Raw genomic sequence first — 17,541 nt, forward strand, 5'->3', positions numbered from 1 at the left:
TGGTCTAAACGTGAACGTTTAATTAACGTCTAGAAATGGTCGGCAAAAAAACGTTCACTTTTGAACCAATTTTGAACGCCTTTTCAACGGTGGACGTAGACGTCTTTTAAACGTCTTTTCAACTATAAAATGCTCGCTGAGCCAAGTCACGTTTGATCGTATTTATGTTAACGCTACCAGTAAGTTAACGTTAAAATGTGTGATAATGACAGCTCAAATCATATTACTAATGTTAACCACTTATTTATTTCTCTTCCCAATTTTAAGATGCACCAGCCACCTGTTTAGCTCTTTGAGGGCTTAATGCAAAATCTTGTTTTTTGACCAAATGCTTCTTTCATTTATTTTTTTTTATCTTAGCTGCATTGTTGAAACAAAATTAAAACATGGACATTATAAAAAACTAACCAATACAATTGCATTTTTATGATTAAAATTTTTTTTATTAAATGTGTAGTAAATTCATTTACTAGCTTTTTAAATTTAAATTAACAATAATGTCAAAAAACTAACTTTTAAAATTTGAGACGGTCCACATTAATTTCAAGTAGCTCACATGATCGGAGTTGGGGTTCAATCACACTTCACCAGGTCGCCTCCGGACCATCTTCAGGGCCGATCAACACAGAGAACCGGAGGGAGAAGGAAGATGTCACTGAAGCTTCAGAAACGTCACCTTCATCAAGCTTCTGGAGAAACAAAGTTTACAGACTTCAGCAAAAAGAAACTAAATAATGCAGCGCTGCTGTCCTGAATGTCTCATGTTCAGACTGTGCTAACGTCCTCCTTAACCACGATTACAGCAAGTAATTCAGTAGTCAACGTCACAAAAATACAAATGCAATGATTAATAAAGACGCAACAGGAATGTGACGCCCGGCCTTCAACATGTTGCAGAATAAAACAATTCTAAAGCCAAACAGCTAGCATGCGCCTAGAACAATGTTACCTATTTAAGCTAACGCTAGTAAGCTGCCTCTATTTCAAAGCATGAAATATGTATTAAACGTGCAAAATAAGGCACCACAGATTAAATAAATCTAACATGAACACTTGTGCACGTTTCTCACCTGCACACACAGCAAAGCCACGGAGAAAAACACATTACAGCAACTACTTCAGTGACTAATGAGATGAAGTAGACACAGCATGAAATGAAAAGCCATGTGCCTGGAGTAGCTACTTAAGCTAGCGTTAGCTAGCAGCCTTATTCTCTATCATAAATTACTCTCAACATAAAAACATGGTTTCACAAATAAAAACGAACTCAACGTAAACGTATATGACATGTTTCTCACCTGCAAACACGGCCATAGGGAGAGTGTTGGATAAATATCAGCCTCTCTGTCTTATTGTCAGACTTTCTCGTCTCATCTACTGGTGTCACTGAATATCACACCAGATCTTTTTCTGCCTACTTCCTTGCACTTCAAAATAAAAACATTTTCTGTCAATGCTGTCAGTAGTAATACTGAATTATTACATGAGCAAGATTATCATGTTTCACACTCATAACTAGTGTAAATAATGTAAAAAGTGTGGTTTAAAATTAAAAAAAAATGTAGTTACCTTAAAACAATTCAAAACTCTTAAATACAAAATATTATCACATTACCTCTCTGCTCGCGTCACTTCACTGGCTACCTGTATCTTTTCACATTTCATTTAAATAAATAATTTACAATAAATTGAAGGTTTTCCTCATTTAAGTTCCTTTCTTTTTCAGGCAGGGACAAGGTGTAAAGTAAAACAGCACCAGCTCATGCAAAGTGTTCTAACGTGTACGACAGCCGGTATGACACTGCATCACGTTAGCAGTTAAGATCACCATCATGGCAACCTTTGAGTGCTGCTGGATGAGACACAGGTGGTTGAGATGAGCTCATCAGTGTAGTTTGACACACATCCTAACATGTCCTACTAATCTTCTTGTAGAATAACCCTGGACAGTCTTAATTTTGTACCTTGGACCTAGTTAATAAAAGTGACTACAGTTCAGCTCTTAGACCTCAGCTGATGTTTTATTCTCATTCCAACAAAGAAAATTAAAGGAAACCTCAACTTTTCAGTAAGCTCATTTAAGTCCTTGCTCTAAAACTCCCATTTGAAGCTTTTTTCATGCATTTTCAACTCTTATCTGTACTCATTTCAAACCCTAAAATACTCTGCATCATTCATACATTAGGAGTTCTATATAACTTTCACACATTATTGGTGTTATTCGACTTTTAAGACCAGCAATATAGTGTAGAATCAGCTTTTCAACATCAAGCATGTAAAGAAAAATCAATAAGTCATTTTACTTCACTGGTATACGTTTATTTATTAGTGAAAACATGACCTAAATAGTACATGTCTATTAACATTTAATATTAGACCCATTGTTGATAATTGTAAATATTAAAAAAAATAATATTAAAAGCAGCAGTGGCAGCTTCAGCAAAGCAAGGTGGTTTAATTGTAACTGATACCCTTTATTATCAAACACTGATAGTTAGCTGGAGCACTCAGATGAAGACTTGTGATGATGATGATGATGATGATGATGTTTAGCAGTCTATTTGGAGATGCTTTGAAAAGCCTTTTTTTTATTTTTTTTATTTTAATTCAATTCAATGTCAATTATGTAAGAAATATAATTAAGTAATAAAAAACACCTCAATTATTCCCATAAGCATACAGATAGAAACAGGCCAAGTACAAACATTATTTTTAAGTGTTTTAAGTTTTACAATTCATGCACTTTGTAATGCAGATAAACAATCTATTGCCCCACAGCTCAGTTATCACTTTGTTTCTTTTGTTATTATATTTACTTGATTTATTGCTAAAAACTGACAGTATTGTTACCACATTGCTCTTTAGTTTTCTTTGATTGTACCAGGCAGATAAATATACAAGGATGTAACAAGATAGTTTTTGATGCGAAACAAACAGTACTCTTATTAAATTTAAATTTAAAAAAAACTATTGCATACTACAGCGTACAAAAAGCATACTAAAAACTAAAAGTTCTTTCATGCAAAGTTTATTTTAAACTTCCTTGCACAAATAGCGTGACGTAAGACGTTTGTCCATCTCCTTCAGTAAGGTGTTTCTTCTTCAAAATCTGTAAGACACAGGAAATACACAGATGACACATATTCATGCACAAAACTATATTCTAAAGAGTAACTACACCCACATTATTAATGCTGCTATCTGGTGGTTGCTGCATGCTCTGTCCACACCTTGTACATTGTATAACAGGATGACTGACGTCACAGCTGGTCACATGGGCCCAATGTCTCCAGGTAGGGAGTTAACTAACGTCACCTGTTAAATAGTTGAGTGTGAGAGGCTGCAAGGGCTTGCAATAGTGTAAATTCAAACGGGACCGCACTTTGCCGCGACATACAGTTACCTCAGCAACGTAATAATTTTATTTCATATTTTTTTTTAAACTTCTTTTGGGCTCGATCAAATAATCTATTCACTCGTTTTTGTCAAAACAGCTTCAATAACAAAATTAAATGTTTGATGAATAAAGCTGTAATATAGTCTCTGCTTGCATTCCTCTGCTTTCATGTGCTATTTTAAATCCTTAATGTTTTAGTGTAAATTCAAGTCTCCAGAAATGCTGATTTTTCAGGTCTCAAAGTCCTTGAGTGTGGAGACTGAGATTGGCTTCTGAACAACAGTGTTGATTTATTTTTTTAATCCACCACTAGGGGGAGGCAAAGTCACAGATCCAACTGGTTCTCACTCTTAACTTAAACAGCCCAGGTCACTGTTACAAAATGACTCCTATTGTCACAAAATGTCTGCCTCAGTTGTTTTTCCTTCTCTCCTCATCCCAGGCAAACATTAAATTAACTCTCTGGACTCTTCTGTCCACATCCATGAAAACAGATGCCCTCAGACCTTCACACCTGCCCCAATCACCTGACTCTCTCATTCACCTGCTCACCTGTTTCCACTTTCCCTCATCAGTATGTGTCAATAGGCCACCAGCCCCTTTTCCCCCAGTTTCTAATCTTAAAATGTCTGCAATTCTGTGGTAACTAAAAGTGCACGGTTGAGGTTCAGGAATAAAAGTCTTCATGGTGTATAAACAGAAAGGTTATCTTCCAACCTACATGACCACAACATGAACATATGTTATTTTTAGCATTTGAACAAATGGCCAATGCTGGGTTGTCTTTTGTGGGCACAGTCTTGTTTTAGTCCCTGTTAGCTGACAACTGAGGCATAATAGATTTTAAATGAGGGCTTTTTGAAAAGCATTTTTAAGACGCTTGTGTTTTCACAGTTATATTTTGTTCTGTTGGTAATGACTAAGATGTGACAATGTCTTAAGATAATATGAGAACCATTTTGGAGAGCTGGCGAAGTGTCATCGATGGTGAAGGTGGAGCGATACGCTTGAGGCAACGGTTCATCGTTATCTGAAACAGAGACACACGATCAGTAAGACGGACGATTCATCGTCCACATTACGTCATACTGTAGCATGTTAAACCTTCATGGAGGACTGAAGACTGAAACACCCATCTGACCTTTTTCTGTCTGTGGTTTTGTGCTGTAGTTTGTCTCAAGGCTGAAGCTGAAATTATCCGCAGCGTCTGCAGCGTCTAAAACAAAACATCATGTGTGATGTACTTAGCTGATGTGAATTCATCAAACAGAAGTTCTCAAACTATTTTAGTCACGACCTCAAAGTGACTTTTAGTTACTGATGCTGAACTCTGAATGCAGACATATGACGGATTAAGCACTTTACCTCAAAGCGATTTAAATTACCTTCTTTCTTCTTCTTCCTGTCTTTTTTGACGACAGCATGCAGATCCTTTTTTGGATAATTCAGCTTTGCCTCTAATAAGACTGAAAGATAAAGGGAAATATTTATTATCATCCTATATCAGCAGAGTCATTTTGTAGAATCTTAAGTGAGGCAGAAATACGTACACGGGTATGTACAGAAAAAACGTTTTTGAGTTTGTTGATTTATTGTTTTAAAAATATATGTTAAATTGTATTATTTAGATAATTCCACTCAACTTGTTTCACTTTGGGTGGACTTGTCTCAGTAGCAGGTGAAACAGTGGAAAACTTCAATGATTATTTAATTTAAAGTGTTTCATAATATCAATAACTTCTTCACAAGTGATTCCCAGTTAGATCCAGATCAAGTATATTTAGCCACGCTCTTGATGTGAGTCCTTGTATCAGCACACTCTCACCATCTGGCATATGATTGACACAATCATTTAAGTCATTTTGCGTGCAATAAGAAAGCTGTTCTTGCTTTTTGAATGTCATTTGTAGGAGAGACTGCTTATGGTGGACTAGAGTGGAGGTGGATGGGTCAAACAAACTTGTAACCAGGAGACCGGAGTTTGAGGCTGGTGTCCTAAAGTTGGGGATTCATGTGATGTGTTTTTCTTTTATGTTGTTTGCATACGTTTTTTACTTAGTTTAAGTACTTATTTCAAGCCCATCAATGTTTTTCTTATACCTTATTAAGTGGTAAATCAGGTTACCAGTACCTCGGCAAGCCCGGACCCCTGGCCACTCCTAGTGCTTGAATGCCGCACAGGACGGGCCTTGCCAAGAAAAGGAGTGGGATTCATAATAACTCGACTGATACTGAGTCCGTGAGAGACTCATAATTGGCTACATGTTGATTATATATGTTTCTGACATTGAAACAACAACTGTAACCGTCCAAGTTTCACCCCAAATATTTTAGCGTTAATTAGCGACAGCTGAAAGACCTGCAGAACTCTTGAGTCAATCACCAGAATCATCAAACCTCAGGAATAATTTTACTACCTAGCTGTTTCTTCCAGTAAAGTAGTCCCATCACCAGCAGCTGCAGGAACAACACGACAGTGATGACGATCCACATCAGGATGTAGTAATGGAGGGAAAAATGATTGTCTTTGTCAGTTGCTGGAAAGATGACAGAAAGTACTTTCTTCATCAAAAGGCTCAGTTTTTAATATTAAGCATATTGCAGGTCTGAGTTTGCGTTGGAATCTTTCTGCTCCTTACTTGTCACAACTCAAACTATACACTATACAAATGGTATACTTCTAAAATGGTTTCACCTTAATCATCTTTGATGCTGTAAAAATTGGCTTATTTAACACAGTTGTACAGTATCATATATATTCTGTATCATTGATCCAATGGGAAAATTCAGAATAATTTAAAACACATTTCCTCAAAATGCATTCTTAATAAATTCAATGTCTTTGAACATGATGTGGTTCATAGTTTTATACGTCTTTTTAACTCTATTGCTAATCTGCTAACCACTAACAAGTTCATGATGCTTGAAATGGATCGTTCATTGTAGGATTGCCTCAATTATTTATTTATTTATTTTTTTGCACCCCTTCTTTGAGGGACATGTTATTCAATTACATCTTAAAACAGAACTTGCTTCTACTCTTTTGGTTTTGGTTGCCTGCTCTGAATTCATGCCTTTTTGCTAAACACTACTATGATAGGCCTGGTTAGCTTTGCTTTTAATGAACCATTTATGTCTGTACGCCGTGTGTTTGAGTCCGGACTTTATTGAGCCATTCTACTAAGTTCTGTGGGTTCAGTCTTTGCCTGCATTACATGAGTTTGTGCTGATTCACCCATCTGCCTAGAGAGCTTGCCGTTAAGTAGATTACAGCAGTTAACACAACTAATGTTGAGTAAAATGTTGTCTAACCTTTGACAGTCAGGCCGATCTGTGTTGATTCTCCCGCTCCAGAGATTCTGCACTTGTAGAGTCCCTTATCAGACTTGGAAACACTATGGATGGTCATCTCTCCTGTAGAGCTGCTCCTGATGAGGCGGCCATCTTTAAAGAAATCAGCTTTTAGTTCAAAGGGAGTTTCCTTCTTTCTGCAGCGTAGAGTCACAGTGTCTCTCTCTGACACGGGAAGAGCAGGGCTCTCCAGGATCACATCACCACCTGAAAGATGCCATAATATTTGATTTGTTACAAAACTCATCAGTGGCTCATTTTTAGATATATGCTTCTCCTGTTTTGGGTTGCTTATCCCAGCATGCATTGAATGCACCCGCTAACCACACGACTGACAAATTGTCCACTGAATTACTAAACAATTCAGCAATGTGTTCATGTATGTAGTGTCCTGAAAGCTGTCTGGAGACCTCATAGAGGTAACGTTCTTAAATCAATAAAAACATCAGTTATTACCATGCTTGTCCTCATTTACCTGTGACAGCTAGTCGGCTCTCTGCTGATTCCCCAGCTCCAGAGATGTCACACTTGTAGAGTCCTTCATCAGACTTAGAGACACTTTCAATGGACATGTTTCCTGTGGAACTGTTCCCAATGAAGAGCCCATCTTTATAGAAGACTGCTGGGAGGCTGGTGGATGAAGTCTTTTTTGTGCAGCTCAGAGTCACAGCATCTCCCTCCATCACAGGAAGGACGGGACTCCCCAGGATCACATGACCATCTGAACATCAGTAACAAATATTTAAAAGCAGAAGTGCAATAAGTACAATACTAAACATAACGAGGCACTTATATTGTGGTTTTAGAGTTGAAATCATCTAGATACAATCAACATACCAGTGACAGTGATGGTGACAGTGTTGCTTCTCTCTCCTCCTCCACCTTCACACCAGTACCCTCCACTGTCTGATACAAAGGCAAAGTCAATGGTGCAGGTGACAGTTGATGTCACCGTGTCCTTTGAACAATTTTGAAAGGATTCCTTGACTTTCCTCACTGTACAGCCAGCTGAGACATTAAACCCTTCACAGGTAAAACGGAGGGACGAGTACTCAAAGAGCTGCAGTCTTGTTGGAACGATGCGAAATGCTGCATCTGAGACAAACAGGGAACAATATAAATGAAGAACTTGGTTCCCAGAAAGAAACATGGTGAATACTATAATGAAGGAATAAAACGTCTGCAGAAATGTCTTAAGAAGAGAGCTTCAAGCAAGGCGCTGCAAAGCCCGGGAGCCCTAATTACAACAGTTCTGTCACCTCTACTTGCTACCCTGGACATAGAAACAGGGAGAAGACCCTGAACAGATGAACCCAGGTTCTGAACTGACTCATAAGAGGTCGGGAGTTAGAATGCAGTATGGGGCCAGATATCAGTGTTGAACAAAATTGTTACATTGATGTAAAAATGAAGCTCCTGCCACAGAAGAAGCTCTTGTACAGAGATGTTGTGTTTTCTTGAACTGGTTAAATTACCTGCTTTTACATTTTGAACCAACTGTGCTTTTACAGAAACAGAAAAAAAGCATAAGACTTAAACTTGAAAGTATCCAAAATACTAGCTGGCTTTAGCGTTAGGTTTTAGGGTTGGGAACAACTAACTGCTACTTACCAGGTGTGTGAGGATAACTTTGCTGAACATGTGCAACCAACAGCATCAACACAATCATCACTGGAAAGACAAAAGAGGAGAATTGTGCAAATGGATGCTTTTATATTCTATGTGGAAATAATATTTCATCACTAAAACATTAACAATCATTGCGGAGACACAAAAGGTTTGTGCTGCTGCAAAACACTTAAAATGCGTATTATAACAAGTGAAAAGTTCAGATATTTTTTAATCCTAATCATCGCAAAACAAGATTCGGCATCTAGATTCCATAAAGGACATCTGACACAGGCAGAGATAAAAGTTACTGGTGAAATGCAAGTCTGAATGTAACCAATATTTGGTTCATATGTTGATTCTTGCAGAAAAGCAAGAGATATGCTCAACTTAGTCATTTATCCTTACAATGTATTTTGTTTACTGCTGTTTATATAGAGGAACAAAGTACTACTATTGTAGTTCTCACCCAGTCTGATGCAGAGACCTCTAACCTCCATGATGTCTTGCTGCTGACTGTCTGAGCAACCAAAGCTAAATGCAGCATAATGCAGTTGAGAACTTCCTCTTCCTGTGCACTTTATTTCTGGTGTTAAGCAGACTTTAGCTCTAGTTTTAAGAATACTTCAAGTAATCTTAGATTTGGACATAACAAATCACTTTTATTGTGCTTTGGACTTGCTTTCTGCTACCCCTGCAGCTACAGCTTCTATTTTTCCTGTGTTATAACCCAAATAGAGACAGTGTTCTGTTGACAGATTACAGTGTAGTACATGTCTCTATTCATTCAGTAGATCTTGAAATATTTCAGGCTGGATCACGGTGGTGTACCGAGAGATATTACCATCCTTAGAGCCATGATGCTAGTATTCCTAAAACTAAAATAAAACAAAAAGAGAAATCTGGCATTTTGATTGGATGATTCAAACCAAGGTTTCACTGATTTGATAGCACAGGAAAAGAGGGAGGTGAGAGGGAGAACAGTGTCATGCATACGAGTGGTAAAAGAGTCAAGTATCTTCTTGTTTGATCTTGCTCCATATATCTGAGGTATATAATGTGATCTTGAATATGAAGCTCCACTCTGCCCCCTGCAGACCTGCCATATAGCTCATGTTTTATATCAGGTAGCCACAAACAATAAAGAGACTGTTGTCACTGTTATGGTTTCATTGGCTTCAGTTTTTTTTTATTATGTGTGGTATTTTATAATACAGAAGTGGTAATCATCTACCTGGATCAAAGTTCAGCCTCTTATAAATATGTAACACATTAACTAAACGACCAGCTAAAGGCTACAACACGTATTATGGATAGTCATCACTCACTGGATTGACATTTTAACTGAGCAGGTGGACATCTTATTTTTGGTCAGTAGTCAGTTGTAATTGTGAGTAAATATTTCTTTAGTTTATTTTAATGCCGACCCTGAAGGAACATCATTATTTGGACGAACTGCTGCTTTAGAGGCTTTTCCATCCTGGAAACAAAACAATTGAAGGGGTTACCTGAACACTCGGAGGTCTGGATATAAAAACTATTAATACATCAACCCTAGTCCCGAATACATAGGGACTGCGGTAGATAAGACGGAGCAGGCGCAGTATAGTTGTTTGATTTCAAGACTTTGACCGTGTGCATCTCGCTGACAGACAACATGCAAAAGGTAAGAAATCTGTTTTTAAATTCAACTTTCACTGGAAAGAATTAGATTTTTTAATTTAAAGGAAACTTACTTTTTGGAATGAAAACAAGTTTGCTGTAAGCATGCACTGTTTTAAGAGATCAATATGTTTATTTAGCCAGAATATCAAAATATTTTGTCCACATGATCTCTCTGTGAATTTAAATTGTTGTTCATTTTAATTTTCCAGCAGTGCGCGATGCCTCACCAGACGTGTAAATCTCAACTCAATGTTTTCAGCACTTTGATTTTCCATCACGCTGTTGCCTTCCTTCTCCTAACACACTCTCATGGAGGTAACGTATAGATACATATGATGATAACGGTCATTTATTGTAGAAATTGAGATTCAATACTCCTACATTCAGACTATGACCTCATGTATGCACTAAACAGGGTGAACAAAACATTTGAATCAACTCACAATAAAATGCAAAACTACCACTGACCTCAGGATTTAAACATACGAGTGAATCAACATCCTACTGACAGCAGTAAAAACTGAACATTATAAGTTTTATAAAGCTGCTTTTTGGGAGAGCGGTTGTATTGGATTGCATTATATTATAAATAGAGACAAAATTTAGTGTATATGAAATGATACTAAACTTTACACCGTGCACTGTGTGTAACAACTGTTGGACAATAGTGCTATTTTAGTGTCACAGACGGAGATTTCGCAGAGGCAAAGCTTCCTTGTGTGCAGAAACAACCTGTTGCAGTTCAGCCACAGTGGGGGGCGCTACACCCTCACTGAGGCGCAGTGGTGGAAATGAAAGTGAAAGTGTCTCCTGTGTTAATATGATATGGCTTGTTTGACTTTGGCAGGTCAGTTAGATAAGAGATAGAGACAGATACCCGTTGACCTAGATAGTGTCTGAATCGTAGTAGGGAAGTTAATCATTATTAACTTGTACGTGTGTTGTGGTTGTGCAGAGTTTATTGGGATGCCGCTGTTTTTATTTTCAAAGGCAGTGTTGAATACATACTAGAATTGTTTCTTGGAAAAAAATTGTGATTTCAGAGTTGTGTTTTTAGCCATTATAGCATCTTGACTAGAGGGTTGGCAAAGTTAGTATCTTGGCCACTTCGATCCAGACTGAAATATCTCAACAACTATTGGATGGATTGCCATGACATTTCAGCACAGTATCATGGCAGGTCGTGAAATAGTCACAAAATGCAATCTATCGGTTCGTGTACAATTGTCCGTTTTTTTCGTGTCTCTCAGGACAAAAATAGTAACAATGGAAAATCAATTAGGATCCTTATTCGGGGTGGACATACAAATGAAATACATCCACATGACTAAGCAACAGTCAGAGCAAGTGACGTACTTTAAAATATAATATTGTCGTTTTTCAGCTTGTAGTGTTGTATGTTGAACTTATTTATGTTGTGTCTATTTATTGTTAATTTCTAAATGCTATTAATGTTTTAATGTTATTTTAATTTATCGTAATAACTATGTGCCTTTTATTACCTCTGTGCCTTTTTTCTTATTTTTCCTTTTAAACAGACTAAAATAATTCCAAAGTACTTTTTACGGTGCAAATGGCAAATAAATCTCTTGAATCTTTTGTTGCCTAAACCTAACTGTTCGTGACAGTTTTCCTAAACCTACTTACGGGACAAACAGTTTGTGGTTTTGTTGCCTGAACCTAACTGCACTTAGTTAATTTAAGGTCAACAATAATGTTTTTCCTAGTCCTAACTAAGTGATTGTGTTGCCTTAACCTAACTGTCATTTTTCACGTAATGTCATCCTGAAAAAAAAACATTCCAAGCGACATGAAAAAAACAGACAATTTGTGTCCCTGTACACACAACCAATAGATTGGATTTTGTGACTATTCCACAAACTGCTGTGAGACTGTGGCTGGACATTAAGTCCAACATCTGCATCATAATAATCTTGTAAAATAAATGACAACATCATAAACATACTACAGATAATGTTTAGTCTATTGTTACCACATGGAATGTGTATAAAAAACTGATGTTTCTTTCTCAGGTCAGGCTCAGACGATGCTGGCAACGGTCGGGGATGACGTCACTTTGCCATGCCATGTGAGACCTGCCACGGATGCCGTTAACCAGATGCTGGAGTGGTCGAGACCTGACCTCAACCCCAGATTTGTCCATGTGAGACGGTCCGGTGAAGTCCGTCTGGTTGATCAGAATCCATCGTACAAGGGAAGAACATCAGTGTCCATCGTCGGACTGAAACAGGGAGACGCTTCACTGACGCTGTCCAAAGTGAGAGTCACTGATGAGGGGACATACAGATGCTTCGTTCCAGGGTTAAAGACAGAATCTAATGTTCAGCTTGTTGTTGGTAAGTGGACATTCTTGTTGAAGGAGCATCCTTTTTTTTGGTATGCAAAACACAGTCGTTACAGTCAATAAGAACATCTTTATATTAAATTTCTGCTAATTATTATCTGGCTTTTATCTTTCTCAGTATCAGGCACTATCATCGAGATAACCAAAGTCAGCAGTGGAGTGTTACAGTGTGAGTCTAGAGGCTGGTATCCAGAGCCGGAGGTGTTGTGGCTGGACGGTGAGGGAAACCTCCTCTCTGCTGGACCTACAGAGACAGTCAGAGGTCCTGATCACCTCTATACTGTCAGCAGCAGAGTGACTGTGGAGAAGAGACACAGTAACAGCTTCACCTGTAGAGTCCAACAGAGGACCATCAACCAGACCAGAGAGACTCACATCACTGTTCCAGGTAGAAATTAGTTATTTATTTAGCATCACTGTTTTAGATTCAAACAGCTGATGTTGGGTTTAAATAAACATGTTTTTCTGTGTTTTCTCCTTTCAGATGATTTATTTTCAGGCTCGTCTGGTTCTGGTTCTAGTTCCTCTGCTTCAACCATCATTGGTTTGGTTGTTGGCTTCATGTTTATTCTTGCGGTTGCCTTCGTTCTGTGGAAATGGAGAAAAAATAAAAACAGTAAGTCACAAATCTGCTTTTACAATGCTGAGATGGTTGTAGTGATAATACCCCTTTGATTTGGGGGAAATTGAAAATGATTAATTTGTTATTTCTATGTATTTTTTAAAATATATTGTTTTGCATTTATTTAACATCCTCCTACAAGTGTCCATTGTTTTCAGCCATTTCAATGCAAATGATTTTCCAGCTTGATCATACTTTTGTTTGATCTCATCATTCTTACATTCTTATTTTTATCTAAATGCCGGTTACCGTTTCTACACGCAGAAAAAGTGGAGCACCATGTTGATGAAGAAACACAGAGAAGAGGAGAGAAGAAGAGCAACTCCATAATCAATGATTCAGAACAAGAGTTCCTGATAGAAAGAGAATCAGACAACAGAGAGAAGCTCACAGCAGAAAGACCGATGATGAAGAATCAAGACAAGATGAAAGACAAACATCACATTGACTGTTTAAGTGAAGGAACAGGACGTTCATGTCAAAACGAGAAGGAGACACACCAGGAGAAGGCAGGAGGAGGGACTTACCAGATTGTCACCCACATTAAAAAGGACAGGACAGAAGTAGAGACAGGAAAGGATTTGGACGACACAGAGGAAGAAACACCTGCTCCACGTCCAGAACAAAGAGATACACACAAAGAGGAACCAGAGGACACATATACTGACACAGCTGCTCAGGGTAGAGAAGAACTAAAGCCAGCAGGTCAGGCTCCAACTGATGAAAAGAAGGATGAGTTGGAGGAGACAGGAGGACAGACAGGGAAAAGTGATGCCACTCCATGTCCAACAGAGGGAGAAGGACAACATGAGAAGAATACAGTAGAAAGAGAGATGATGAAGAACTCATCAAGAAGTGAAGGAACAGGATGTTCATATCAAAACAGGAAGGAGACACACCAGGAGAAGGCTGGAGGAGAGACTAACCCTATTGTCACCCACATTAAAAAGGACAGGACAGAAGAAGAAACAAGGCTGAATTTGGACGACACAGACGAAGAGACCAAATCAATGAATGAAGAAACAGCAGCTCCACGTCCAGAGGAGAAAAATTCACACCAAGAGGAACCAGAGGACACGAAGCCTTTAAATACTGAAACAGCAGTTCAGGGTCAGATGGACAGTGATGGACAACAACAGCTGCTCGGGGAAGAAGGAGGAATAAAACCAGCAGGTCAGGGTCTAACTGGCGGAGAGAATGATGAGTTGGAGGAGACAGGAGGACAGAAAGGGGAGAGTGATGCCACTCCATGTCCAACAGAGGGAGAAGGACAACATGAGAAGAATACAGAAAAGAGAGATGGAGCTCTGTCTCTAGCCGAAGGACGAACCGATCAGCTCCCTGAAGTACTTAATGGTTTGAACCAGAAAGATGATGACGGGAAAACAGAACCAAATAAAGAACCAGCAGGTCAGAATGCAATAGAAGAAGAAACACAAAGAAATGAAATCCAGCCAGGAGGAGTAATAAAACCAGCAGGCCAGGGTCCAACTGATGGAGAAAAGAATGAATTGGAGCAGACATTAGGAAAGACAGGAAATAGTGATGCCACTCCAGAGATAGATAGCGCTCCATCTCTAGCTGATGGACAAACCTATCAGCTCCCTAAAGCGCTGAACGATGTAAACAAGAACAATGAAGACACTAAAAAAGAATCTACTAACAATGAACCTGCAGGTCAGGATGCAAGACCGAGACAAACACGAAGAGATGAACTCCAGACAGAAGGAGAGAAAGACACTGAGGAAGACAACAACGTGGTGACCAATGACACAGAACCTCTATGTTCACTAAAGACAGAGACACACACAGAGCAGCCAGAGAAGAGTCATGACAGCAGAGATGGAGAGAATGGTATGAAACTCATAAACGATGATATAAGACAAACAGATAAGCCTCCAGCAGGCGAAAAGGAGGTTGAGAATGCAGAAGAAGAAAAAGAAACAGAGAAAACTGGACTTTCCTGTGAAACAGCCAGAGAAACAAATGGAGATGCACAAAACAGAAAGGAACAAGGAAACAGGAAATCAGGAAGAGAAGCAAGTGATTAAGAAGACAAAGAAGAGGAGACCAAAGAGAAGTGACAAAAATCTAAATATGGCAGGAGGAGAAGAAGAACATCATCCGAACAACGGAGGAGATGACGCTAAATATTTAAGCGGAAACCCAGATATGACGGAGGGAGCAAGAGACCAACAGCAGAGGACTGAAGACGAGGAAGAAGGGGATGTTTAGTGGTTTATGGTGGACTAGCAGAGAGACACTGGGGAATCTGGACAAAAGAAAGAGACAGATGTTTAGTATCAACTGCAGGAGGTGGAGAGACAACAAGAGTCAGAGAAAACGGAGGAAGACAAGATGAAAGATGAAACGTAGAAAGAAGCAGAGAAGAATGATCTCCAGACAACTTTTAGATATCGAGAAAGATCTGAAAAAGAAGAGTAGAACAGAAAAATACTGTAAATGAAAGTGGGAGGGCAGGAGGAGCTTTTACTGGCAAACTGATGCTGATGAAACTCCACAGAAGAGTAACTTTGAGTTGACACTTTATTCAGCAAAAAAATAAATCATTAAAAAAATGTTAATGACTTTGTGTAGGCCAGTGACATCATACAATGATGGTCTGAAGTTGGTAATTCACTGCTACACACATTTATTTTGTAGAATGTATAATTTTAAACTTTTTTATTGATAAGAATTCACAATTCCCATTGTTTATTTCATGTGTCACTGATTGGGTTAGGTGTTTTTTTATGTTATGTTTCTGACATTTACATCGTCTGCTTGGTTTAGAGGAAACGCACTAACATTCCAGCTTCCTTATGAAACAAATGCAACCAGTTGCTTTAATTCTTATTAAAAACCAAGAGACTGAACTTTTCAACAGATGAGGTGTGTCGGTGCATGAGTTTTTTTTTTATCATTATGGATGTAATTATGTTTTATGGTCTGAGTGCACTGTAAATAAATATGATACATTGTTTTATTTAGCTTTTCTAGTCTGAATCGTCTTTTTATTGCTAGTTTTTAATATTTTGCATAAGCGTGTTGATTCTTTACTTCTATTGTTTGTCCTTTATGAAATAAACTCAAAGATATCCCTCTGTCCTGCAGTCATTTTCTTTATTTATTTAAAACCAGATAATATTCTGCAGTCCTATAAATGTTTATACCAATAACTCCACCAAAAATGACTTGAAAACAATCTTTAAGATGTTTATGCAACATGACATAATAATTAGTTATATGACATCTGTGAATCAACACACTGACCTTTTTTTTGTATGTTGTTCCTGATCAGCAAACATGATTTTTTAATTAAATGCTAAGTAAATGGGATCACACACACAAACACACTCATGCACAGATAACTGTATCTGTATTCTGGGAAGTTCCAAATAATTATATTTCTACAGTGAAACAAGATCAATAATATTTCTCTATGGAAAAAGGGAGGGGCCTCAGTAAAACCTAAATACAATGTTACCATCAATATGTTATTATGGAATCATTGTTTTATTATTATTATTTAAACCTGCATGCCCTGATATGATATGATATGATATATATTATATGTAGCTTTTAGTCTGAAACTGGTGTTTTCTGAATGTGACAAATACTAATAACTAACTAGGTCTAACTGATCTACTTACATTTAGTTATACAGGAATGATTACAGCAACTAAACCCCACAAGCTCCACCTCCCATTATCTCAGTCATAAATATAACTCAACAGTTTTTTCCTTCTATGTGGTTCAAGAAGCCCGACTGCATCATCGAAACCTCACACGTGTATCAGTGTGGAGTTGAGCTTCAGGTCGGACTGGTGTAACGGCATCATGTTGGTGGTCGACCACAGTGAGCGTCTCTAAGTTCAACACAAAGCTTTGATTCTTCTTCTCTTGCACACAGTAGAGTCATCTTCAGTCAGGTGTCTCTGCTCTGTGTGTCCTGTAACAAAGAATACAGAAAGATTATATCAGTGGTAAAATGTTCTAAATTCAAGGGTCACTTACTCAGCTTTCTCAAGAGCTGAAACTTGCTTAGGTGTCATTACATAAAGGGACAGTTCACCCATGAATCAAAGAGACATATCTGTCCTCTTATCTGTCATGTTATTTAACAATCTAGATTGTTTTGGTGACAGTTCCTGAGTCAAAGAACCAAAACAGTACATTTCTAGAAATGGTAACGCAGTTACTCGAGATATTCTACGGACTTGTTGTGAACAGTTTCATGTGGGAACTATTTTCTTTCTACCAAACTACACCCGCCAACTGCATCACTTTATAGAGGGAAGTGTGCATCTTCTCATGGGCGAGTTTTTAGCGGAGAAAGTGACTATTTTCCCAGAATATTTCAGCACAGATGCGCGATTCAAAGGTTGAGCATGTAAAGACTGCAAAGAAATCTTCAAGTTCATGTGCAACGACTGTTAAGATGTAGAGATCAGTCTCAAGTCCTTCAGTTAAACTGAAGGTGTTGTTCCTGGAGCATCATGACAGCTTGGTGATGTTAAAACCTTTTAAAAA

General features: G+C 38.2%; 1 protein-coding gene and 1 long non-coding RNA gene across 2 annotated transcripts; one reads left to right on the forward strand and one right to left on the reverse strand.

Annotated features, from left to right (window-relative positions):
- Window positions 1–2,435: 2,435 nt before the first annotated feature.
- LOC137874451 (low affinity immunoglobulin gamma Fc region receptor III-A-like) lies at window positions 2,436–8,860 on the reverse strand. Its single transcript, XM_068713138.1, has 10 exons — window positions 8,826–8,860; window positions 8,360–8,419; window positions 7,586–7,843; window positions 7,224–7,469; window positions 6,710–6,955; window positions 5,815–5,934; window positions 4,783–4,863; window positions 4,539–4,613; window positions 4,353–4,427; window positions 2,436–3,109 (listed from the first exon to the last, which is right to left on the reverse strand). The coding sequence occupies exons 1-10, from the start codon at window positions 8,854–8,856 to the stop codon at window positions 3,084–3,086; spliced, it is 1,218 nt and encodes a 405-aa protein (XP_068569239.1). The 5' UTR covers window positions 8,857–8,860; the 3' UTR covers window positions 2,436–3,083.
- An 840-nt stretch (window positions 8,861–9,700) lies between these two features.
- On the forward strand, window positions 9,701–12,143 carry LOC137874457 (uncharacterized). Its single transcript, XR_011103312.1, has 3 exons — window positions 9,701–10,022; window positions 10,231–10,336; window positions 12,055–12,143. It is a non-coding gene; the product is annotated as an uncharacterized lncRNA (long non-coding RNA).
- Window positions 12,144–17,541: the final 5,398 nt, after the last annotated feature.

The sequence above is a fragment of the Cebidichthys violaceus genome, unplaced genomic scaffold (genome assembly GCF_023349555.1).
Source record: "Cebidichthys violaceus isolate CVI_PGR_0920_01 unplaced genomic scaffold, fCebVio1.0.p SCAF_19, whole genome shotgun sequence".
Classification (NCBI taxonomy): Eukaryota; Metazoa; Chordata; class Actinopteri; order Perciformes; family Stichaeidae; genus Cebidichthys; species Cebidichthys violaceus.

Excerpts from the sequence above, each read along its gene's own strand:
- LOC137874451 (XM_068713138.1), bottom strand. The coding sequence starts at position 8,856 with ATGGAGGTTAGAGGTCTCTGCATCAGACTGG. Across the intron at positions 5,935-6,709 it reads GATCGGCCTGACTGTCAAAG|CAACTGACAAAGACAATCAT; the intron begins GTTAGACAACAT and ends TCATCTTTCCAG. Across the intron at positions 4,428-4,538 it reads AAAACCACAGACAGAAAAAG|ATAACGATGAACCGTTGCCT; the intron begins GTCAGATGGGTG and ends TCTCTGTTTCAG.